The 20559-nt window shown below is 39.1% G+C and overlaps 1 protein-coding gene across 1 annotated transcript in view; it reads left to right on the top strand.

The window, feature by feature from the left end:
* The window catches only part of LOC126094886 (protein FAM114A2), a 65991-nt gene extending 46822 nt beyond the window's left edge, over positions 1-19169 (top strand). Inside the window, exons 7-9 of the mRNA XM_049909522.1 lie at positions 5771-5961; positions 6042-6174; positions 17819-19169. Of these exons, the coding sequence (XP_049765479.1) occupies positions 5771-5961; positions 6042-6174; positions 17819-17896 (402 nt within the window). The 3' untranslated portion in view covers positions 17897-19169. The remainder of the gene's footprint in view (positions 1-5770; positions 5962-6041; positions 6175-17818) is intronic.
* The last annotated feature ends 1390 nt before the right edge of the window (positions 19170-20559 follow it).

Below are 20559 nucleotides of genomic sequence, written 5' to 3'. Positions count from 1 at the left end.
GTGTTGCCTGTAGAGTTTATGCAGCCCGGAACCACTGTCAATGCAGCTGCTTATTGTGAAACTTTACAATGTTTGCGGAGAGCCATTCAAAACAAACGAAGAGGGATGCTGACTTCAGAAATTTTGTTTATCCACGACAATGCTCGTCCACACACTGCTGGCACAACCCGATGGCTTCTTGAACAATTTCAGTCGGACATTCTCGATCATCAGCCATACAGTCCTGAACTGGCACCCAGCGACTTTCACCTTTTCCTGAACTGAAGATGTGGCTAGGAGGGCAGCACTTTCAAACCAATGAAGATCTTCAAAACAACGTCAATGCTCATTGGTGGCAATATTTTTTGAAGAGGGTTTTGCAAAGCCTGTCCACAGGTATGATAAATGTCTCAATCTCTTCAGTGATTATGTTGAAAAGTAACTATAAGTGTACAAAACTTTTGGTAATAAAATAGTTTTCTATGAACTTGTCTTTTATTTATAGTCTATCAGAGGTTGGAAAAAAAAGCCCTTGCATATATGAACAGTTATGAAAAGGACTGATTGCTACTCACCATAATCAAGACATGTTGAGTTGCAGTCAGGCACAATGAGAAGACTTTTACAGACTTAACTTTTGACCAAAACTTTCTCCAGAATAGAAGTGTGTGTGTGTGTGTGTGTGTGTGTGTGTGTGTGTGTGTGTGTGGGTGTGGGCGCGCGCACAGCACAGTGGTTGGAGCTGCGCTTGTAAATTACATGACTGGTTTCACAGGTAGCCCTGCCTTCGATGGGATAGGTGATGTTAGTGACCGGTCTGGAGTAGGTGGTGGTAGAAGGATGTATGCAGTAGATGCTTGTTCAAGAAGATAAATATGTTATAGTGTGTATAAGTATGATATTTTGATCCATTTTGTGAATTTACTTACATTTTTGTTAGTAATTTCATTGTCTGGCATACAGAGCAACAGTAACAAGTACTTCACAACTTAACACTTTCATAATCATTTAATTTCGCCACTCCAAAGCTAAGGTAAACAATTTTCTACTGCTAAAACAGTAGTAAGCAGTAAAGATGAAAACATTTATATCCAGATAATGGAAAATCCGGTATGGAATGTAACAATACGAGAGAAGGAAAGTTGCTACTCACCATATAGCGGAGGTGCTGAGTCACGATAGGCACAATAAAAGATTCACACAATCGTAGCATTCGGCCATTAAGGCCTTTGTCAGCAGTAGACACACATCCACACATGCACACACACACTCACGCAAGTGCAACTGGCACACACACCTGCAGTCTCCGAGAGCTGAAACTACACTGCGAGCGGCAGCACCAGTGCGTGACGGGAGTGGTGACTGGGTGGGGGTAAGGAGGAGGCTGGGGTGAGTAGGGGGAGGGATAGTATGGTGGGAGTGGCAGACAGTGAAGTGTTGCATTTTAGACGGAGGGCAGGAGAGAAGGTGCGGAGGGGGAGGGGGTAAGTAGCGGAAAGGAGAGAAATAAAAATAAATTAATAGACTGGGTGTGGAGGTGAAATGATGGCTGTGCAGTGCTGGAATGGGAACAGGGAGGGGTCTGGATGGGTGAGGACAGTGACTAACGAAGATTGAGGCCAGGAGGGTAACGGGAACATAGGATGTGTTGCAGGGAAAGTTCTCACCTGTGCAATTCAGGAAAGCTGGTGTTGGTGGGAAGGATCCATATGGCACAGGCTGTGAAGCAATCATTGAGATGAGGGGTATCATGTTTGGCAGCGTGTTCAGCTACAGGGTGGTCCACTTGTTTTTTGGCCACAGTTTGTTGGTGGCCGTTCATGCAGACAGACAGCTTGTTGGTTGTCATGCCCACATAGAATGCAGCACAGTGGTTGGAGCTGAGCTTGTAAATTACATGACTGGTTTCACAGGTAGCCCTGCCTTTGATGGGATAGGTGATGTTAGTGACCGGACTGGAGTAGGTGGTGGTGGTAGGAGGATGTATGGGACAGGTCTTGCACCTAGGTCTATTACAGGGGTATGAGCCATGAGGTAAGGGATTGGGAGCAGGGGCTTCCAAAAAATACACTAAAACATATAAATGCCTACAATACCAGCAACTGCAATAAATCAGCAATGGCCACCCATTCCATGATATTCTGCACAATCTTCATATATTAAATAAAACTGACATGGGACATCTAGTGGACATACATGAAGATGGATGAGTATATTGCATAGGTTCGGTGGATGGCGGAATACCACGGTAGGAGGGGTGGGAAGGATAGTGGGTAGGACATTTCTCATTTCAGAGCACGACGAGAGGTAATCAAAACCCTGGCGGAGAATGTAATTCAGTTTCTCCGGTCACGAATGGTACTGAGTTACGAGGGGAATGCTCCTCTGTAGCCGGTCTGTGGGACTTTGGGGAGGTGGTGGGAGACTGGAAAGATAAGGCACAGGAGATTTGTTTTTGTACAAGGATGGGAGGATAATTACGGTCAGTGAAGCTTCAGTGAGACCCTTGGTATATTTAGAGGGGGACTGCTCGTCACTGCAGATGTGACGACCACGGGTGGCTAGCCTGTACGGAACATTGCCTTCACAACACATAATAAACTGCGACACACACTGAGAAACAATATTAACACACATACAGACAAGCACTCAGTCAGGTATTTATAAGATACTGTGGTGTTGTAGAAACTGAAAAACCCCCTATGTAGGCCAATCCGGGCAAGGCTTCCAAAAAATACACTAAAACATATAAATGCCTACAATACTAGCAACTGTAATAAATCAGCAATGGCCACCCATTCCATGATATTCTGCACAATCTTCATATATTAAATAAAACTGACATGGGACATCTAGTGGACATACATGAAGAACTGGAAATATTCATTCATGGCACAGTACAGGGAGACATGTTACTAAATGATGAACTTGAAAGTTCTGATATTAACTTTTTTAAAAACTTTTCCAACATTGAATGCATGTGCCTCACCTAAGGTGTGCCATGACATAAATACATCTAGATACAAATGTTTTCATATTCACTGTATGCTACTGTATTAGAAATAGAAAATTGTTTACATTAGCTTTGGAGTGATGTAAACAAATGATTATGAAAGTGTTAAGTTGTCATGTACTTGTTACTGTTGCTCTGTGTGCCTGACAATGAAGAAACCAACAAAAATGTAAGTAAATGCACTAACAAAATGATCTAATTATGCTTATACACACTATAACATATTTATCTTCCTGAACATGTCTTTTCCAAACACACACACACACACACACACACACACACACACACACACACAATCAATCAATAGTACATCCTCTTTACATCAAGCACTCCCTTTCCTGCAGCCTAGGTCTCTGCAGTAAATTTATCTACTCCAGTGATAAATTCCTCAGCACATACACCAATAACCTGTCTTAATGCTTCCATCTCCTACAACTACCCTGCAGACCTTGTCCATAATCCAATCTCTTGAGCAGTCCATCCCCCCCCCCCCCCTTTCGGCAACAATGATCCAACCTCCAGGCCACACAAAAGCATCCCCTTGTCACTCAATACCATCCTGGCCTTGAAAGCCCTAGCATATTTCTCAGCCAGGGCTACAACTTCAAGTCGAGCCATGAAAAGAGATCACCCCTTCACAATATACTCCTTACACCACCCACAGTAGCCTTTCTTCATCATTTTAACCTCTGTGACATCCTTGTCAAACCCTACAACATTATCAAACTGCCTTCCCTGCATAAAGGTTCATACCCACATAACTGCCCTGCTGAAAAACCTGCCCAATGCATCCCCTCACAATCACCTACTCCAGCTTCACTACTGCTAAAGCATGTAACATTCAAGGCAGGGCCATGTGTGTGAAACAACATGTGAGTTATCAGCTGACATGTGTTGACTGCATAGCATTCTACGTTGGTATGATAGCCATAAAATTGGTTGAACACATCAAAGAGCACAGACAAATTATCCACCATGGTACCTGCTACATAACACAAGACATTCAGATTCTCCTTACTTAGTATTATTCATCTTATTCATCTCGCATATAACTATCTCCTTTGCTTTGAAACTGGTGCAGTACTTGTGATGCATTATCTTTTACTTTCTTTGGACGCGCTTCACACTCCATCTTTGCTTACCTTCCCCTTGTTACGTCATAACTTAGATTGTGAGTGACTAGTATCCATTATCCCTTTTTTCCCCCTCCCTTTTCTCTGTTCCCTGGTGAAGGAACAAGTTTTGGGAAGCTAGATTCCATATATTTTCTTCGATTTTGTGTGACTGTCGGCTGTACTGACCTGAGGAAAGTTCTGGCATATCAGCTATAATGATGATTAGAAGTTAGCTATTTTGGTATCATGGTTAAACCACATACCTCTAAGACAAAAAAAAAGATGTACCATGAAGGCACTGATAGATGTGATGTACATGTGCAGTAGACAAATGATAAAGATTTCGGAAAAAATTGATGATATATTCAAGAGAGAGTGCTTCACATGTCAGTAACACTTTGGTCCACCTCTAGCCCTTATGCAAGCAGTTAGTCAACTTGGCATTAATTGATAGATTTGTTGGATGTCCCCCTGAGGGATATCATGCCAAATTCTGTCCAGTTAACTCACTGGATTATCAAAATACTGATCTGGTTTGAGGGCTGTACCCATAATGCACCAAATGTTTCCAATTGGAGAGAGGTCTGGTGACCTTGCTGGCAGAGGTGTAGTTCGGCAAGCTGGAAGACAAACAGTAGAAACTCTTGCTATGCGTGCATGGACTGTGTGCTGCTAAAAAGTAAGTCCAGGATGTCTTGCCATGAAGAGCAACAAAAAGGGGCTTAGAATACTGTTGACATACCACTGTACTGTAAGGGTGCCACAGATGACCACCAAAGAAGTCCTTCTTTGAAAAGGAAATTGCACCCCAGTCCATCACTCCTGGCTGTCGGGCAGTATGGTAGACGACAATCAAGTTGGTATCCCACCACTTTATGTGGTTTATCCAGACACATCTGTGCTGGTGATTGGGGCTCAGTTCGAAACAGGACTCACTGCTTAAAACTGTTGTGCTCCAGTCAGTATGATTTCTGGCTGATGATGTGTCTGGAAACACTCCATGCAGCGGTGGAATACCAACTCGACTGTTGCACGCCATACAGCCCGACAACCAAGAGTGGAATTTCTTTCCACAGTAGGATTGCTTTGGTTGTCATTTGTGGCATCCTTACAGCACAACTATTCTACACCCTGTTTTGTTGCCCTTCATGGCAAGCTATCCTGGGCTTACAGTTCACAAAGATAATGCCCGCCCACATACAACGAGAATGTCTGCTGCTTGTCTTCATGCTTGCCAAAAAACCTATAGTGGCCAGCAAGGTCGCCAGATCTCTCCCCAATTGAGAATGCTTGAAGCATTATAGGCAGGGCTGTTCAACCAATTCAGGATTTTGACTATCTAAAGTGCCAATTGGACAGGATTTGGACTGATATCCTTCAAGAGAACATCCAACAAATCTATCAATTAATGCCAATATGAATAACTGCTTGCATAAGGGCCAGAGGTAACCAATTGCTCCATTTGTGAAGCTCTTTCTCTTGAATAAGGTTTCCAGCTTTTCTGAAACTGTAATCATTTGTTTGTCTGTACATGTGCAGCACATCTACTGATTTGCATCCCATTTGAATAATTCATTCATGGTGTGCCCTTTTCTTCTTAGAGTGTATTTCCCCTGTGTAAAAATAGACATGTACTTCATTGCTGTAATACTTTCTTTTCCAGAGCTGGTCAGAGACAATACAATGGCTCAGTGAGTATTCACCAGAAATTAGGCCCCAAGAATTCCACCATAAAGCTATTTCAGCACTAGCTAGACTTACAGCAGTGTCTGTAGAACAGTTCCACAAGACTGCAGAATTACTGTTGGTAAAGGAAGATCGAGATCCGTTCCAAGAGGCTCACTGTCTCCAAGAGTAACTATATAGTTCTTTGAAAAGTTGTGTTTATTAGAAAAATAATTATTTTTTCTATGGCGTTTTTAATTTTGTTTCAGAATGACTCTTTTATTGTCAGTCCACATCAGTATACTGGCTGCAAAATTTTCTGACACCCTGTCTTCTCGTGAAGAAGAAGAAAGCCCAGGATTAACGTCTGTTAGTGATATAATCACTAACATTTTTCTTGAGGTATGCATTCTCTGAGCGGCGTGGATGTCTCTGCTCTTTAAAAAATTCTCATTTAGGTCTCAAGATAAAAATATGTTAAGAGTTTGGGAAGAAGCACCAGGAAAAATGATTAATAGATGATTTTTGAATTCCTTCTGACTGATCTTCCTTTTCTTTCCTTTATTTATTTATCACCTGATGCTTGTGTTATGCTCAGTTTCCTCCTACCAGTAGCTAAAATGTTCTTTACATTTCTCCATACATTAATTTATGAAGCATTAGTGTTTTACCTAATTCTGTAATTGGAGTGTTTAGTCAACTAAGCTGTGTTTTTGGAGTTTTCAACACAACATTCACTGGAGTCTCACCTGTGACTTTTGTACAGTTAGGGGACAGAACATATTCACTCAGAGAAAACTGATCCATTTACATTATTGTGTCTACACCGAAAACCCTTACATATAGCACAGGCATTACCTTTTTTCTTATTATTCTCCAGCCCCAAAAAACACACTACCATTATTCTAGAAATTCCTTTAAACACTGACATTCAGCTTAGATCATCCTTGAACCTGCAATCCATTCTTCTGCCCAGGAAGGAGTTGTGTGAGTACTACATACTTCACTGAGAGATAAACTTTCTTCATGGAAACATCTAAACAGATCAGAATAATTCCTGACTGCATTATAAAACATTCCTGTGATAGCATTTTGTTTCAAAAGCAATTCAGTAGTATGTGCAATGTGCAAAAACACTTTGAAGAACAAAATTAGCTCTTACTGATGTGCAGTTTATAAGTAGTGACAGTTCAGTAATATTTTAAGTTAACATTTTTTGTAGTTCTCACCTACCTTGCTCTAAATCAGCAAAATTTTGAAAAGTTCATAAACTATATCACCAGTATCAGCATTCAGAGTTCACTAACAACATTCTCTGTTTGTTGTAACATATAAGAATACTGATCTTATTATGAAAAGGATAGATTGCTATTCACAATATAGTGGGGATGTCAAGTCGCAGATGGGCACAACAAGAAAACGAATAAAGAAGTAATCTTCTGGCCAGAAGGCCTTCTTCTCAGTTAGACAACACACACACACCCATTCACTCAAATGCAACTAGGACATAAATGACCACTGTCTCTGGCTGCGGAGGCAAGTCTCAGAGGAACCAGGGGCATGTCTGAAAATGTTCAGCACAGCTCTGAACAAAACATTAGGAATGGAAAAGTTTCATGGACCATGACCATTTAAGCTGGAAGATTTACCAGCATTAATCTTCTGCTGTCTAGTTTTCACATTACTTCATTTGTAGAGAACACTGTGTTCTCTCTACTTAATTCCTTAAAGCTCTCCTTGTGTTCTACGTCCATTCATGACATCAGCTGAATTCCTTTGTTGAAGAGGAATTGGGAAACAAACATGATGTTCATGTTGTGTAATGACTCTGTGTTACTGATTCACATACACAATATTTATTTATACACATTATGTGGACAGAAACAACTTAAACACTTGGTGTCTCAGAAAACACTGCCCAAGGTCCAGAGATACTGTTTTTGCGATATTCATGGGGGCGGAAGCCCATAGAGCTTGTGTCCCCACAAACCTTTCTTCATTGATGCAAATCTTTTTGTGGTGTTTTTCTTGCTTTGACACCTTCTGTAATCTGTCTCCTTAGATAGTAGAATTCTTTTACTAAGTGTGCTTTGTCTTCTCTAATTTTGATATTTAAAAAGTTAGTAATCTACTTTCTACTAGGCTCCATCCCCCATCAACCATGGACCTTGTTGTGGTAGGATTTCTCTCATACCTCAGTTGCATTGATAGCCATACCGAGGTGCAACCACATTTAAGGGGAATTTGGGGAGAGATTATACTAACATATAGTTCCTGAAAAGGAGCAAGACTCTTTCCAGTAAGTGAATGATTGATCTAATCTTGTAACATTAACCAGCATACCCTTGCATTGTTGGTACTATAATGGCTGAAAGGCAGGGGAAACTACAGACATTACATTTCCTGAAGACATTACTGTATGGTATAATAATACAATTATGACATTCTTCTCTGTAAAATATTCTACAGATAAAATAGAGACTGGAAGAATGTATAAAGCAATAAAAAATATTATTGATTAGCAACTCCATGGAGTGTGCACCACGACCAAATAGTGGATAGAATTGGAAAGAAAATCAGCATTGGCCGTATTTTGTTGTTTTATTGTCAGCAAAATCGATTTTCAGTCACTTAGTGACCATCCTCAGTGCTGTAATATACAATTAAAATTGGTAGGGACTGGTATCAAGCTATAACCACAAGCTTAGAGCTTGATATCAGTGCCTACCAATTTTAATTGCATATTACAGCACTGAGGATGGTCACTAAGTGACTGAAATTCGATTTTGCTGACAATAAAACAACAAAATATGGCCAATGCTGATTTCCTTTCCAATAAAAAATATCTGGATAATTAAGGGAGATGAAAAATTAATTGTTATAGGTGATTGGAAGTCAATAGAAAGAAAAGAAAGAGAAGGAAAAATTGTAGGTGACCAACATGGACTTGGAATGAAAGAGTAAGCTACTTGGTAGAATTGTGCACAGAGCGTAATTTAATGATTGTAAATGCTTGGTTTAAGTATCATAAAAGACAGCTTTATACATTGCAAATGTCTGGAGACACCAGAAGTTTTCATATAGATCTTATAATGGTTAGATAGATGTTTTTGAACTAAGTTTAAAACTGCAAAATATTCACAGGTGGGGATGTGCATTCTAACCATAACTTGTTTCTTATGTGCTGCAGGTTAAAATGCCCCAGTAGATATCCTTGGATAACTGATGTGACAATAAATTTTACTGATAAAATGGAGAAAATGTATAAATGAGGCAGACAAATACGAGTATCTAGGTCTAAATCATGAGCTAGGCTTGGAAGCAGGAATGGCTAGAGGAGAAACCCAAAGCTCTAGAAGCATGCATGACTTTGAGAAAAGTAGAGCCTGTATATGAGAAAAATTAAAGAAACATTTAAAGAAAAGTGAAGCACGTGTTTGAATATTAACATCAACAAAAGTGAAACAGAGATTATGGGGTCTAGTTGAACTAAATTAGATTATGCTAAGGGAATCAGCTTAGCAAGTAAGATGCTGAAAATAGTAGATGAGTTTTGTTATTTGCGCAGAAAAATAACTGATTATGGCCAAATTAGAAAGGATATAAAATGCATACTGGCAATGGAAAGGCAAATGTTGCTGGAAAAGAAATATTTTGAGACCTAATATAAATTTAAGTTTTACAAAATATTTTCTGAATGTATTTGTCTGTAGTGTAGACTTGTATGGAACTGAAAAGTGTATGATAAATACTACTGACACGGAGAGAATAGAAGCTTTTGATGTTTAGTACTACAGAAGATTAGGTGAATACATGTTGTTGTTGTTATCGTTGTTGTGGTGGTCTTCAGTCCAGAGACTGATTTGATGCAGCTCTCCATGCTGCTCTATCCTGTGCAAGCTTCCTCATTTCTGAGTAACTACTGCACGCTATATCCTTCTGAATCTGCTTAGTGTATTCATCTCTTGGTTTCCCTGTACGATTTTTACCCTCCATGCTACCCTCCAGTACTAAATTGGTGATCTCTTGATGCCTCAGAACATGTCCTACCAACTGATCCCTTCTTCTAGACAGGTTGTGCCACAAATTATTCTTCTCCCCAATTCTATTCAGTACCCCCTCATTAGTTACAAAAAACCTACCCGTATAATCTTCAACATTCTTCTGTAGCACCACATTTCGAAAACTTCTATTCTCTTCTTGTCTAAACTATTTATTGTCCACGTTTCACATCCATACATGGCTACACTCGATACAAATACTTTGAGAGAAAACCTCCTGGCACATAAATATATATACTTTGTTAACAAATTTCTCTTCTTCAGAAACGCTCTTCTTGCCATTGCCAGTCTACATTTTATATCCTCCCTACTTCGACCATCATCAGTTATTTTACTCCCCAAATAGCAAAACTCATCTACTACTTTAATTGTCTCATTTCCTAATCTAATTCCCTCAGCATCACCTGATTTAGTTAGATTACATTCCATTATTCTCGGTTTGCTTTTGTTGATGTTCATCTTATAGCCTCCTTTCAAGACTGTCCATTCCGTTCAACTGCTCTTCCAAGTCCTTTGCTGTCTCTGACAGAATTAAAATATCTTCGGCAAACCTCAAAGTTTTTATTTCTTCTCCATGGATTTTAATTCCTACTCCAAATTTTTCTTTTGTTTCCTTTACTGCTTGCTCAATGTATAGATTGAATAACATCAGGGATAGGCTAAAACTTCATCTCACTCCCTTCCCAACCACTGCTTCCCTTTCATGCCCTTCAGCTCTTATAATTGCCATCTGGTTTCTGTACAAATTGTAAATAGCCTTTCACTCCTTGTGTTTGACCCCTTCAGAATTTGAAAGAGAATATTCTAGTCTACATTGTCAACAGCTTTCTCTAAGTCTACAAATGCTAGAAACGTATGTTTGCCTTTCCTTAATCTATCTTCTAAGATAAGTTGTGTAGGGTCAGTATTGCCTCACATGTTCCAACATTTCTATGGAATCCAAACTGATCTTCCCCAAGGTCAGCTTCTACCAGTTTTTCCATTCATCTGTAAAGAATTCTTGTCAGTATTTTGCAGCCGTGGCTTATTAAACTGATAGTTCGGTAATTTTCATGCCTGTCAACACCTGCTTTTTTTGGGATTGGAATTATTATATTCTTCTTGAAGTCTGAGGGTACTTCACCTGTCTCATACATCTTGCTTACCAGATGGTAGAGTTTCGTCAGGGCTGGCTCTCCCAAGGCTATCAGTAGTTCTAATGGAATGTTGTCTACACCCGGGACCTTGTTTCGACTTAGATCTTTCAGTGCTCTGTCAAATTCTTCACGCAGTATCATATCTCCAATTTTATCTTCACCTACATCCTCTTCCATTTCCATAATATTGCCCTCAAGTACATTGCCCTTGTATAGACTCTCTATATACTCCTTCCACCTTTCTGCTTTCCCTTCTTTGCTTAGAACTGGTTTCCCGTCTGAGATCTTGATATTCATACAAGTGGTTCTCTTTTTTCCAAAGGTCTCTTCAATTTTCCAGTCGGCAGTATCTATCTTACCCCTAGTGATATATGCCTCTGCATCCTTACTTTTGACGTCTAGCCATCCATGCTTAGCCATTTTGCACTTCCTGTCGATCTCATTTTTTAGACGTTTGTATTCCTTTTTGCCTGCTTCATTTACTGCATTTTTATATTTTCTCCTTTCATCAATTAAATTCAATACCTCTTCTGTTACCCAAGGATTTCTACTAGCCCTCATCTTTTTACCTACTTGATCCTCTGCTGCCTTCACTATTTTATCCCTCAAAGCTACCCATTCTTCTACTACTGTATTTCTTTCTCCTGTTCTTGTCAATTCTTCCCTACTCATCTCCTTAAATTCCCACCTATGTGCAGTTTCTGCAGTTTTAATCTATAGTTCATATCCAGCAGATTGTGGACAGAGTCCATATCTGCCCCTGGAAATGCCTTACAATTTAAAACCTGGCTCCTAAATCTCTGTCTTACCATTATACAATCTATCTGAAACCTTCCCGTGTCTCCAGGCCTCTTCCACATACCCAGCCTTCTTTCATGGTTCTTAAACAAAGTGTTAGCTATGATTAAGTTATGCTCTGTGAAAAATCCTACCAGGTGGTTTCCTCTTCCATTCCTTACCCCCATTCCATATTCACCAACTACTTTTTCTTCTGTTCTTTATGCTACTATTGAATTCCAGTCCCCCGTGACTATTAAATTTTCGTCTCCCTTCGCTATCTGAATAATTTCTGTTATCTCATCATACATTTCTTCAATCTCTTTGCCGTCTGCGGAGCTAGTTGGCTTATAAACTTGTACTACTGTGGTAAGCATGGGCTTTATGTCTATCTTGGCTACAATAATTTATTCACTATGCTGTTCATAGTATCTTACCTGTGCTCCTAATTTTTTATTCATTATTAAATCTACTCCTGCATTACCCCTATTTGATTTTATATGTATAACCCTGTATTCACCTGACAAGAAGTCTTGTTCCTTCTGCCACCGAACTTCACTAATTCCCACTATATCTAACGGTAACCTATCCATTTCTCTTTTTAAATTTTCTAATCTACCTGCCTGATTAAGGGACCTGACATTCCATGCTCTAATCCATAGAACGCCAGTTTTGCTCCTGTTGATAACGACGTCCTCCTGAGTAGTCCCCACCCAGAGATCTGAATGGGAGACTATTTTACCTCCAGAATATTTTGCGCAAGAGGCCGCCATCATCATTTAACCATAGATTTAAAGCTGTATGGCCTCGGGAAAAATTACGGCTGTAGTTTCCCCTTGCTCTCAGCCATTCGTGGTACCAACACAGCAAGGCCGTTTTGGTTAATGTTACAAGGCCAGATCAGTTAATCATCCAGACTGTTGCCCCTGACACTGCTGAAAAGGCTGCTGCTCCTCTTTAGGAACCACATGTTTGTCTGGCCTCTCAACAGATACCCCTCTGTTGTGGCTGCACCTACAGTACAGCTATCTGTATTGCTGAGGCACGCAAACCTCCTCATCAATGGTGGTGAATACATATGCATAACTAATGAAGTAGTACTGAATGAAAGAAATTGGTGGCACAGTTTGACGAAAATAAGAGTTCTGTTAATGGGACATGTCTTGAGACACCATGGTATCATCCATTTGGTAATGGAAGTAAGTTTGGGTGAGAGGTGGGGGTAAAAACTTTAGAGGTAGGCCGAGACATAACAGTAAGCAGGTTCAAGTAGATGCAAGCAATGGTTATGCAGAGCTGAAGAAGTTTGTGCAGGATTGATGAGTGTGGAAAGCTGCATCAAACCAGTCTGTCTACTGAAACCACAGCTACTTTCACATTGCTTAGTTTATTCTCAGTCTATTTTTTGTAGCAAGAAGTGTACCCACTGCTTTTAACATTTAGACAGTTATCTTTTCATTCAGTGATGAGCAATTTGTTGTTTCTGAAGCTTTGGTATCCATTCTCCATGCAACTTACACTAATTTCTTAATTTTGTTTCACTTCTTGAATTTCCTCTTTGTTGCAATGAATTACAACACTGTGTTATGTCATTGTTTCTTTCTTTTTTAAGGAGATTATCTTGATTTTCTGCTTGTGTTTCTATCACTAAGGGAATACAAAATTTGGAGAGAGACCCTGTATCAGTAATAAATATCTTATGGGGAAAGAATAGCAAGTGTGGCAGTTGAAGCACTGAATTGTACTGAATTCATGAGATGATTCATAAGTATAGCAATGATTAAATTGCTCTGTGCTCAATTTTACCACATAGTTTCAAATTTTATTCTTTTCCTACAGTCTGTGTTCTTTCATTTTTCCTTCTCTTTCTTTTCCAACTGTCAAATTCCAGTTCTACATCTACATGACTACTCTGCAATTCACATTTAAGTGCTTGGCAGAGGGTTCATCGAACCACAATCATACTATCTCTCTACCATTCCACTCCCGAACAGCGCGCGGGAAAAACGAACACCTAAACCTTTCTGTTCAAGCTCCTGATTTCTCTTATTTTATTTTGATGATCATTCCTACCTATGTAGGTTGGGCTTAACAAAATATTTTCGCTTTCGGAAGAGAAAATTGGTGACTGAAATTTCGTAAATAGATCTCGCCGCGACGAAAAACGTCTTTGCTGTAATGACTTCCATCCCAACTTGCGTATCATATCTGCCACACTCTCTCCCCTATTATGTGATAATACAAAACGAGCTACCCTTTTTTGCACCCTTTCGATGTCCTCCGTCAATCCCACCTGGTAAGGATCCCACACCGTGCAGCAATATTCTAACAGAGGACGAACGAGTGTAGTGTAAGCTGTCTCTTTAGTGGACTTGTTGCATCTTCTAAGTGTCCTGCCAATGAAACGCAACCTTTCGCTCACCTTCCCCACAATGTTATCAATGTGGTCTTTCCAACAGAAGTTGTTCGTAATTTTAACACCCAGGTACTTAGTTGAATTGACAGCCTTGAGAATTGTACTATTTATCAAGTAATTAAATTCCAACGGATTTCTTTTGGAACTCATGTGGATCACCTCACACTTTTCGTTATTTAGCGTCAACTGCCACCTGCCACACCATACAGCAATCTTTTCTAAATCACTTTGCAACTGATACTGGTCTTCGGATGACCTTACTAGACAGTAAATTACAGCATCATCTGCGAACAACCTAAGAGAATTGCTGAGATTGTCAGCCAGGTCATTTATATAGATCAGGAACAGTAGAGGTCCCAGGACGCTTCCCTGGGGAACACCTGATATCACTTCAGTTTTACTCTATGATTTGCCGTCTATTACTTCGAACTGCGACCTTCCTGACAGGAAATCACGAATCCAGTCGCACAACTGAGACGATACCTCATAGGCCCGCAGCTTGATTAGAAGTCGCTTGTGAGGAACGGTGTCAAAAGCTTTCCGGAAATCTAGAAATACGGAATCAACTTGAGATCCCCTGTTGATAGCGGCCATTACTTCGTGCGAATAAAGAGCTAGCTGCGTTACACAAGAACGATGTTTTCTGAAACCATGCTGATTACGTATCAATAGATCATTCCCTTCGAGGTGATTCATAATGTTTGAATACAGTATATGCTCCAAGACCGTACTGCAAACCGACGTTAATGATATAGGTCTGCAGTTAGAAGGATTACTCCTACTACCCTTCTTAAACACTGGTGCGACCTGCGCAATTTTCCAATCTGTAGGTACAGATCTATCGGTGAGCGAGCAGTTGTATATGATTGCTAAGTAGGGAGCTATTGTATCAGCGTAATCTGAAAGGAACCTAATTGGTATACAATCTGGACCTGAAGACTTGCCAGTATCAAGCGATTTGAGTTGCATCGCAACCCCTAAGGTATCTACTTCTAAGAAACTCATGCTAGCAGCTGTTTGTGTTTCAAATTCTGGAATATTCCATTCGTCTTCCCTGGTGAAGGAATGTCGGAAAACTGCGTTCAATAACTCTGCTTTAGCGGCACAGACGTCGGTAACAGTACCATCGGCACTGCACAGCGAAGGTATTGACTGCGTCTTGCCGCTTGTGTACTTTACATACGACCAGAATTTCTTCGTATTTTCTACCAAATTTCGAGACAATGTTTTGTTGTGGAACCTATTAAAGGCATCTCGCATTGAAGTCCGTGCCAAATTTCGCGCGTCTGTAAATTTTAGCCAATCTTCGGGATTTCGCGTTTTTCTGAATTTTGCATGCTTTTTCCGTTGCCTCTGCAACAGCGTTCGGACCTGTTTTGTGTACTACGGGGGATCAGTTCCATCTCTTACCAATTTATGAGGGATGAATCTCTCAATTGCTGTTGCTACTATATCTTTGAATTTGAGCCACATCTCGTCTACATTTGCATAGTCAGTTCGGAAGGAATGGAGATTGTCTCTTAGGAAGGCTTCTAGTGACACTTTATCCGCTTTTTTAAATAAAATTATTTTGCGTTTGTTTCTGGTGGATTTGGAAGAAACGGTTCTCTGACACAATTACATTTTTGACTTCCTTAACGATCCTAATATTTTCTTTTATTCCATAATGAAGTCTTTCAATCTCCTTATCTCCAGAACTAGTTGACATATACACTTGTAGTACTGTAGTGGGCCTTGGCTTTGTGTCTATCTTGGTTAGGATAATGTAGTCACTATGCTATTCTTAGTAATTTACTGTGGATTAAATTACATATGAACCAAAATATTTTAATGCAGTTTTCCAATCAGATATTTGGACCATAAAATATTTGACAGTACAATCCACCTAAATACCCATGCTTTAAGACAGCACAGCCCTACTTTAGAGCTAAATGATGTATTGAGTAGATTAGATTAGTACTTGTTCCGTAGATCATGAATACGACACTTTGTAATGATGTGGAACGTGTCAGGTTCCACATACCTTTCAACAGTTGTAGCCAGAGGCTGTTGATTATTATTTTATAACATGGAGATGACTGTTTCTGTGGAAAGGTCACATTTAAGGTTGATAATATTGTTAAAATTGCAACAGATAATATGAATTTTACTTTAGAGTGTACTCAAATCTTGAAGATAAATCTATAAACAGAATGACAGCCTATACAAAATCCAATGAAGTGTTTAATGCTTGATGTGAAGGTAATAGGGAACATGGGGATATGTTGATGTAACAGTATTAGGTGCAGTAAGTCCAGTTTGAGATTAGTATTTATAAAATGCAGATGTTTAGTGATCAGTGGTGTAGATGCAGTTTCAACTGAATACTAAACTTGTGCCCTATACTTGCTGTAAAAAGAAAAGAGTGTTGTAAGACTGTTCTGTATAAATTTATGTAATTTTTTTCATTTAAAAATACTCATGATGCTATTTTAACATTTATTTAATTATTATGCCTGTTGGTTCTGCTCTTCAGTGTGAAAATTGGTTTGATGCAGCTCTCCACACTAGTCTTATCCTGTGCAAGTGTCTTCATTTCTATCCAACTACTGCAACCTATATCTATTTGAACTGCTTGCTGTATTCAAACCTTGGACTCCCTACACAATTTTTGGATCTCACACTTCCTTCTAATTATAGCTGATGTGTACTAAATTAACTAAAGTCTTTTCTTTAAGAACTCTGAACAATATTTTCACCTACTGAGTCATGGCAAGTAATATTTCAACAGTTTTTATAGGTAAATATGCAGCAGCAGATTGAAATAAAGAGCAACCCATTTTTCAATGAAGGAGGAATGGTAGCATCAGCTGTAAATTTTTAATTGTTTGTTGCAGATAGATTTCAGCTACCGTTTAGCATCTCCATATAACCAAGTTATGATGACTCATTGTAAACATAAATGGTACCATTTGACATTACAGAAAAGAAATATCAATTTTTAACTGATGTTTGTTATCTGTAGTGTCAATTGGTACCATGTACATGTCAATGTACATTCAGTATAAGTCATCATGACTCGGATGCACTGCACTGAAGATAACTACACTGTGGCTGAAATTGATCTGCATAAAACATATAAAAATTTATGATTGATGCTGCCCTTCCCCCTATCTTAATTCTCATCAATATGGTAATAAAGCATGCTTCCATAATAAGCATTAATGTCTGGTGACTGACAGCAGCATTTAGTGCCATGTTCCATAGAAATAGGAAGAACATTCCTGGATAAAAAGTTGCCAATGCTATGTCAGTGATGATTTTGAATAGTTGGTGGTTGGAATGAAATGCTTTATGTTCTTTAGAATTATTGAACCTTTACATCCATGTCTCACTATCTATATTTAGTCATTACCTTATTAGTGGTGTCTCATAATCTTCTGTCCAATGCCTGGTTATGTTTTAGCTGTCAGTACAGTTGTACATTATTTATTAATGGAAGAGTAAATAAAATAAGTATATACACTAATTACAGTGAGCTTTATTGAAATGTGACCAAGAGTTAAATATAAGATTGTTTACTGATCTTGATAATAAGATCTCATCAGTGTTTACTTTTGTTCCTTTAATGCATGCCTGAAAGCTTCTGAATTGATTTTTGACCCTTTTTGTTCTAGGCCTCCAATAGCAGTTCTTATATAAAAGAAGCATTTCAACTCATTATACCAGTACTACAACTGGGTGTGACGCCGTAATATGAAAATGACTTACAATATCATCACACTAATTGGAGTAACTGATGTACTGTCATGTTATGTGCAATAGTACAGAAACAATGTGTATTAAAACACCCAAGGAAATATTAACCTCAAGCTTCTGAGGATCCCTCTAACTCAAGATGAAAGTGAAATGGAACAGAGAAGATACCAAACAAAAAGATAGGTCACCCACTAAGTAGTAATCCCAGTCCTGGTGTCCATTGCACCCTGCTCTGTCATTCTCTTCATTCCCCCACCTCTCACTCTCTTGCCTCCGCAGAAGAGAGCCTGTTTTTAAAGTATTTAAGACATCAGGTGTGCTACATTTTTCACTCTACTTATTGACAGAGCTGTATTTATGTACCATTGCACCTAATAAATTATTAAAGTGGTTATTGTCAAAGTTCAGTCTTGTCAAAAATTGTGTTACTCTTAGTGTTACTAGTTTTTAACAGAACTGTCATCTTGTAAAGTTCTAAGCATTTTAGTTTGTTATCAAAATATTCAGAATCAAATATATGTATTTGTTATTGTTGAGAAAAGAGAGAACACAAGTTTAAATAATTGATTACTTTTTTTACCCACATCTGACTTTCAGGTAGAGAATCTGAAAGATAAATCAATAAGATGATTTTATTTGATCGTGTATATGGATGTTGCCAAGATGGTGAACATGAGATTTGAATGCCACAGTTATATTACATCCCTAGCATTGTTATACAATAATTTATTATGTAATATATTTAACTAAATTTGTACTTATCATATGTTCCATAATCGTGGACATTTTTCCACTGTTAGTCCAGGTATTTAAATTTGGTGATGCTTCTTGGGAGTGGACCAAGGATATCCCCTGGTAAATTGTTCCATTTGTACTCCTGAACCAACAAGCATATTTACTCCTATTGTTGTTTCAGGATTTCACACTTCTCTTGTACTCAAGGTACTTCTCTCCATCATATATCCTTATGTTCTCACCTGCATTCTCACCCACATATGCTTGGTAAATTCCTTCAAGTCTGGCTGTTATCTTTCTTCTTACATGGCCTTCCAGTTCCAGTTTCTTTATTATTTCTGTGGCATTGGTTGCACTGTGTATACCTGGTTGTGTTCAGTTGCACTCGTATATGCTTGCTTAAGTATCTGTGCCTTATCACTACAGCATACTCCTGTTGGGATTGTGGCAGCATCACTAATACATTTCATCACAATGAATGAGCAAACCTATCGCTGAAAGTACCTTTGGCACAGCTGGCATGGTTACAGTTGTTTACTGTCACTCTGTTTTTGTTCGTATGTGAGTACAAATAAATGCTGTCTGTCTGAGCAGTCTTTTTATGAGGATAATTTGTAATACTCAAACTCCCATAGTGGTGAAACCGAACAAGGAAAATGAAAAAATGAGTGTGAATGTATATCGTTGGAATAAGGGATTAGTTGACATAAGCACTGGAAACTTGAATCAAGACAGAACAATACTTACCACTAGAACCAGGACCACAATCCACAACTTTTAACTCACCACAAAATGGTACTATAGATGCAAATGCACAAGACAGGAGTATGTATGCACGTAATGGATATGTTAAACTTCTAGCATTCTCCCTGACACAACCTCAACTCTGGTTCATACAGGATGAATGTGTATTTCAACAGTATAAGGTGTACAATAACTGCTAAATTTGATATAGGGGTTTCACATTTGTACTTTGAGGTTTGCAAAGGCAGGTCCAGTGTAAGTGCCAAGTTGGGAGGGGTGCTAGAGGTGCCACAACAGTAAGATTTATATACAGGACATATCACAATTAGTAGTGACCACGTGGGATGGCAAGCTGTGATAGTTGCCAGTGTCACCTATACAAGATTTTTAAACAGTGTGTATCACAGTTAGTAATAAAAGCTGACATGCGTGAAAGTGTAAGAGGGAAAAATGGGCTGTGGGAGGGCGCCAAATGATAAGTCACTTATGTAGAAAAATGTTCTAAAACTGGCCCTTCATTGAGAAAATAGAAGAAACTTTGACACAACAAAGTTACACTGCATTATAGGAAGCTCTCATATAGCATTACACATTGCCACCAGAGCTGCAATTAGAAAAAAAATTTCACATTTGAAAATATGGGTGACAAGTCTCTGTCACAAGTATTCAAAGCCCTACATGCATTATCAGGCCCTGAACTTCTGCCTGAATGACCTTTATGCATATTATGACTCTGTAAACTTGCAGCTAACATTCATGCCATCATTGAGGCACAGATGGCAAAAATTTCAAGTGAAGTTTCTGCATGTGCAGAAATCGACTGAGGCCATGGAACTTGTATGGTTGAGGAAGCTGACATCACTGTCCACAGCAGTACGCATTAACTGAAACCACCATGGAGCAATTGGCATCACAGGTGTCAAAACTCACCATGGAAGTAGTTACAGAGCTATCTATGAAGTGAAGTGGCAGTTGTCAAAAATGGGAAAATACTATCCCACAAGACTGGCCAGAACAATGGTTCTGGTACCACAGGCGTTTCAGCAACTCTGTCCATTAATGTACTCAGCCATGCGACTACCCAGACTTCAAAGACATGCATTAAAGGGCTCTAACATAACACAGGATCAGAGCATAGTACAAAGATATGGAAATGCAACATTATTTTCAGTCAGCCTAT

Source organism: Schistocerca cancellata, chromosome 8 (genome assembly GCF_023864275.1).
Source record: "Schistocerca cancellata isolate TAMUIC-IGC-003103 chromosome 8, iqSchCanc2.1, whole genome shotgun sequence".
In the NCBI taxonomy this organism is placed as follows: domain Eukaryota; kingdom Metazoa; phylum Arthropoda; class Insecta; order Orthoptera; family Acrididae; genus Schistocerca; species Schistocerca cancellata.
The sequence above is the reverse complement of the archived record's forward strand: the minus strand, read 5'-3'. Positions and strand labels throughout refer to the sequence as shown.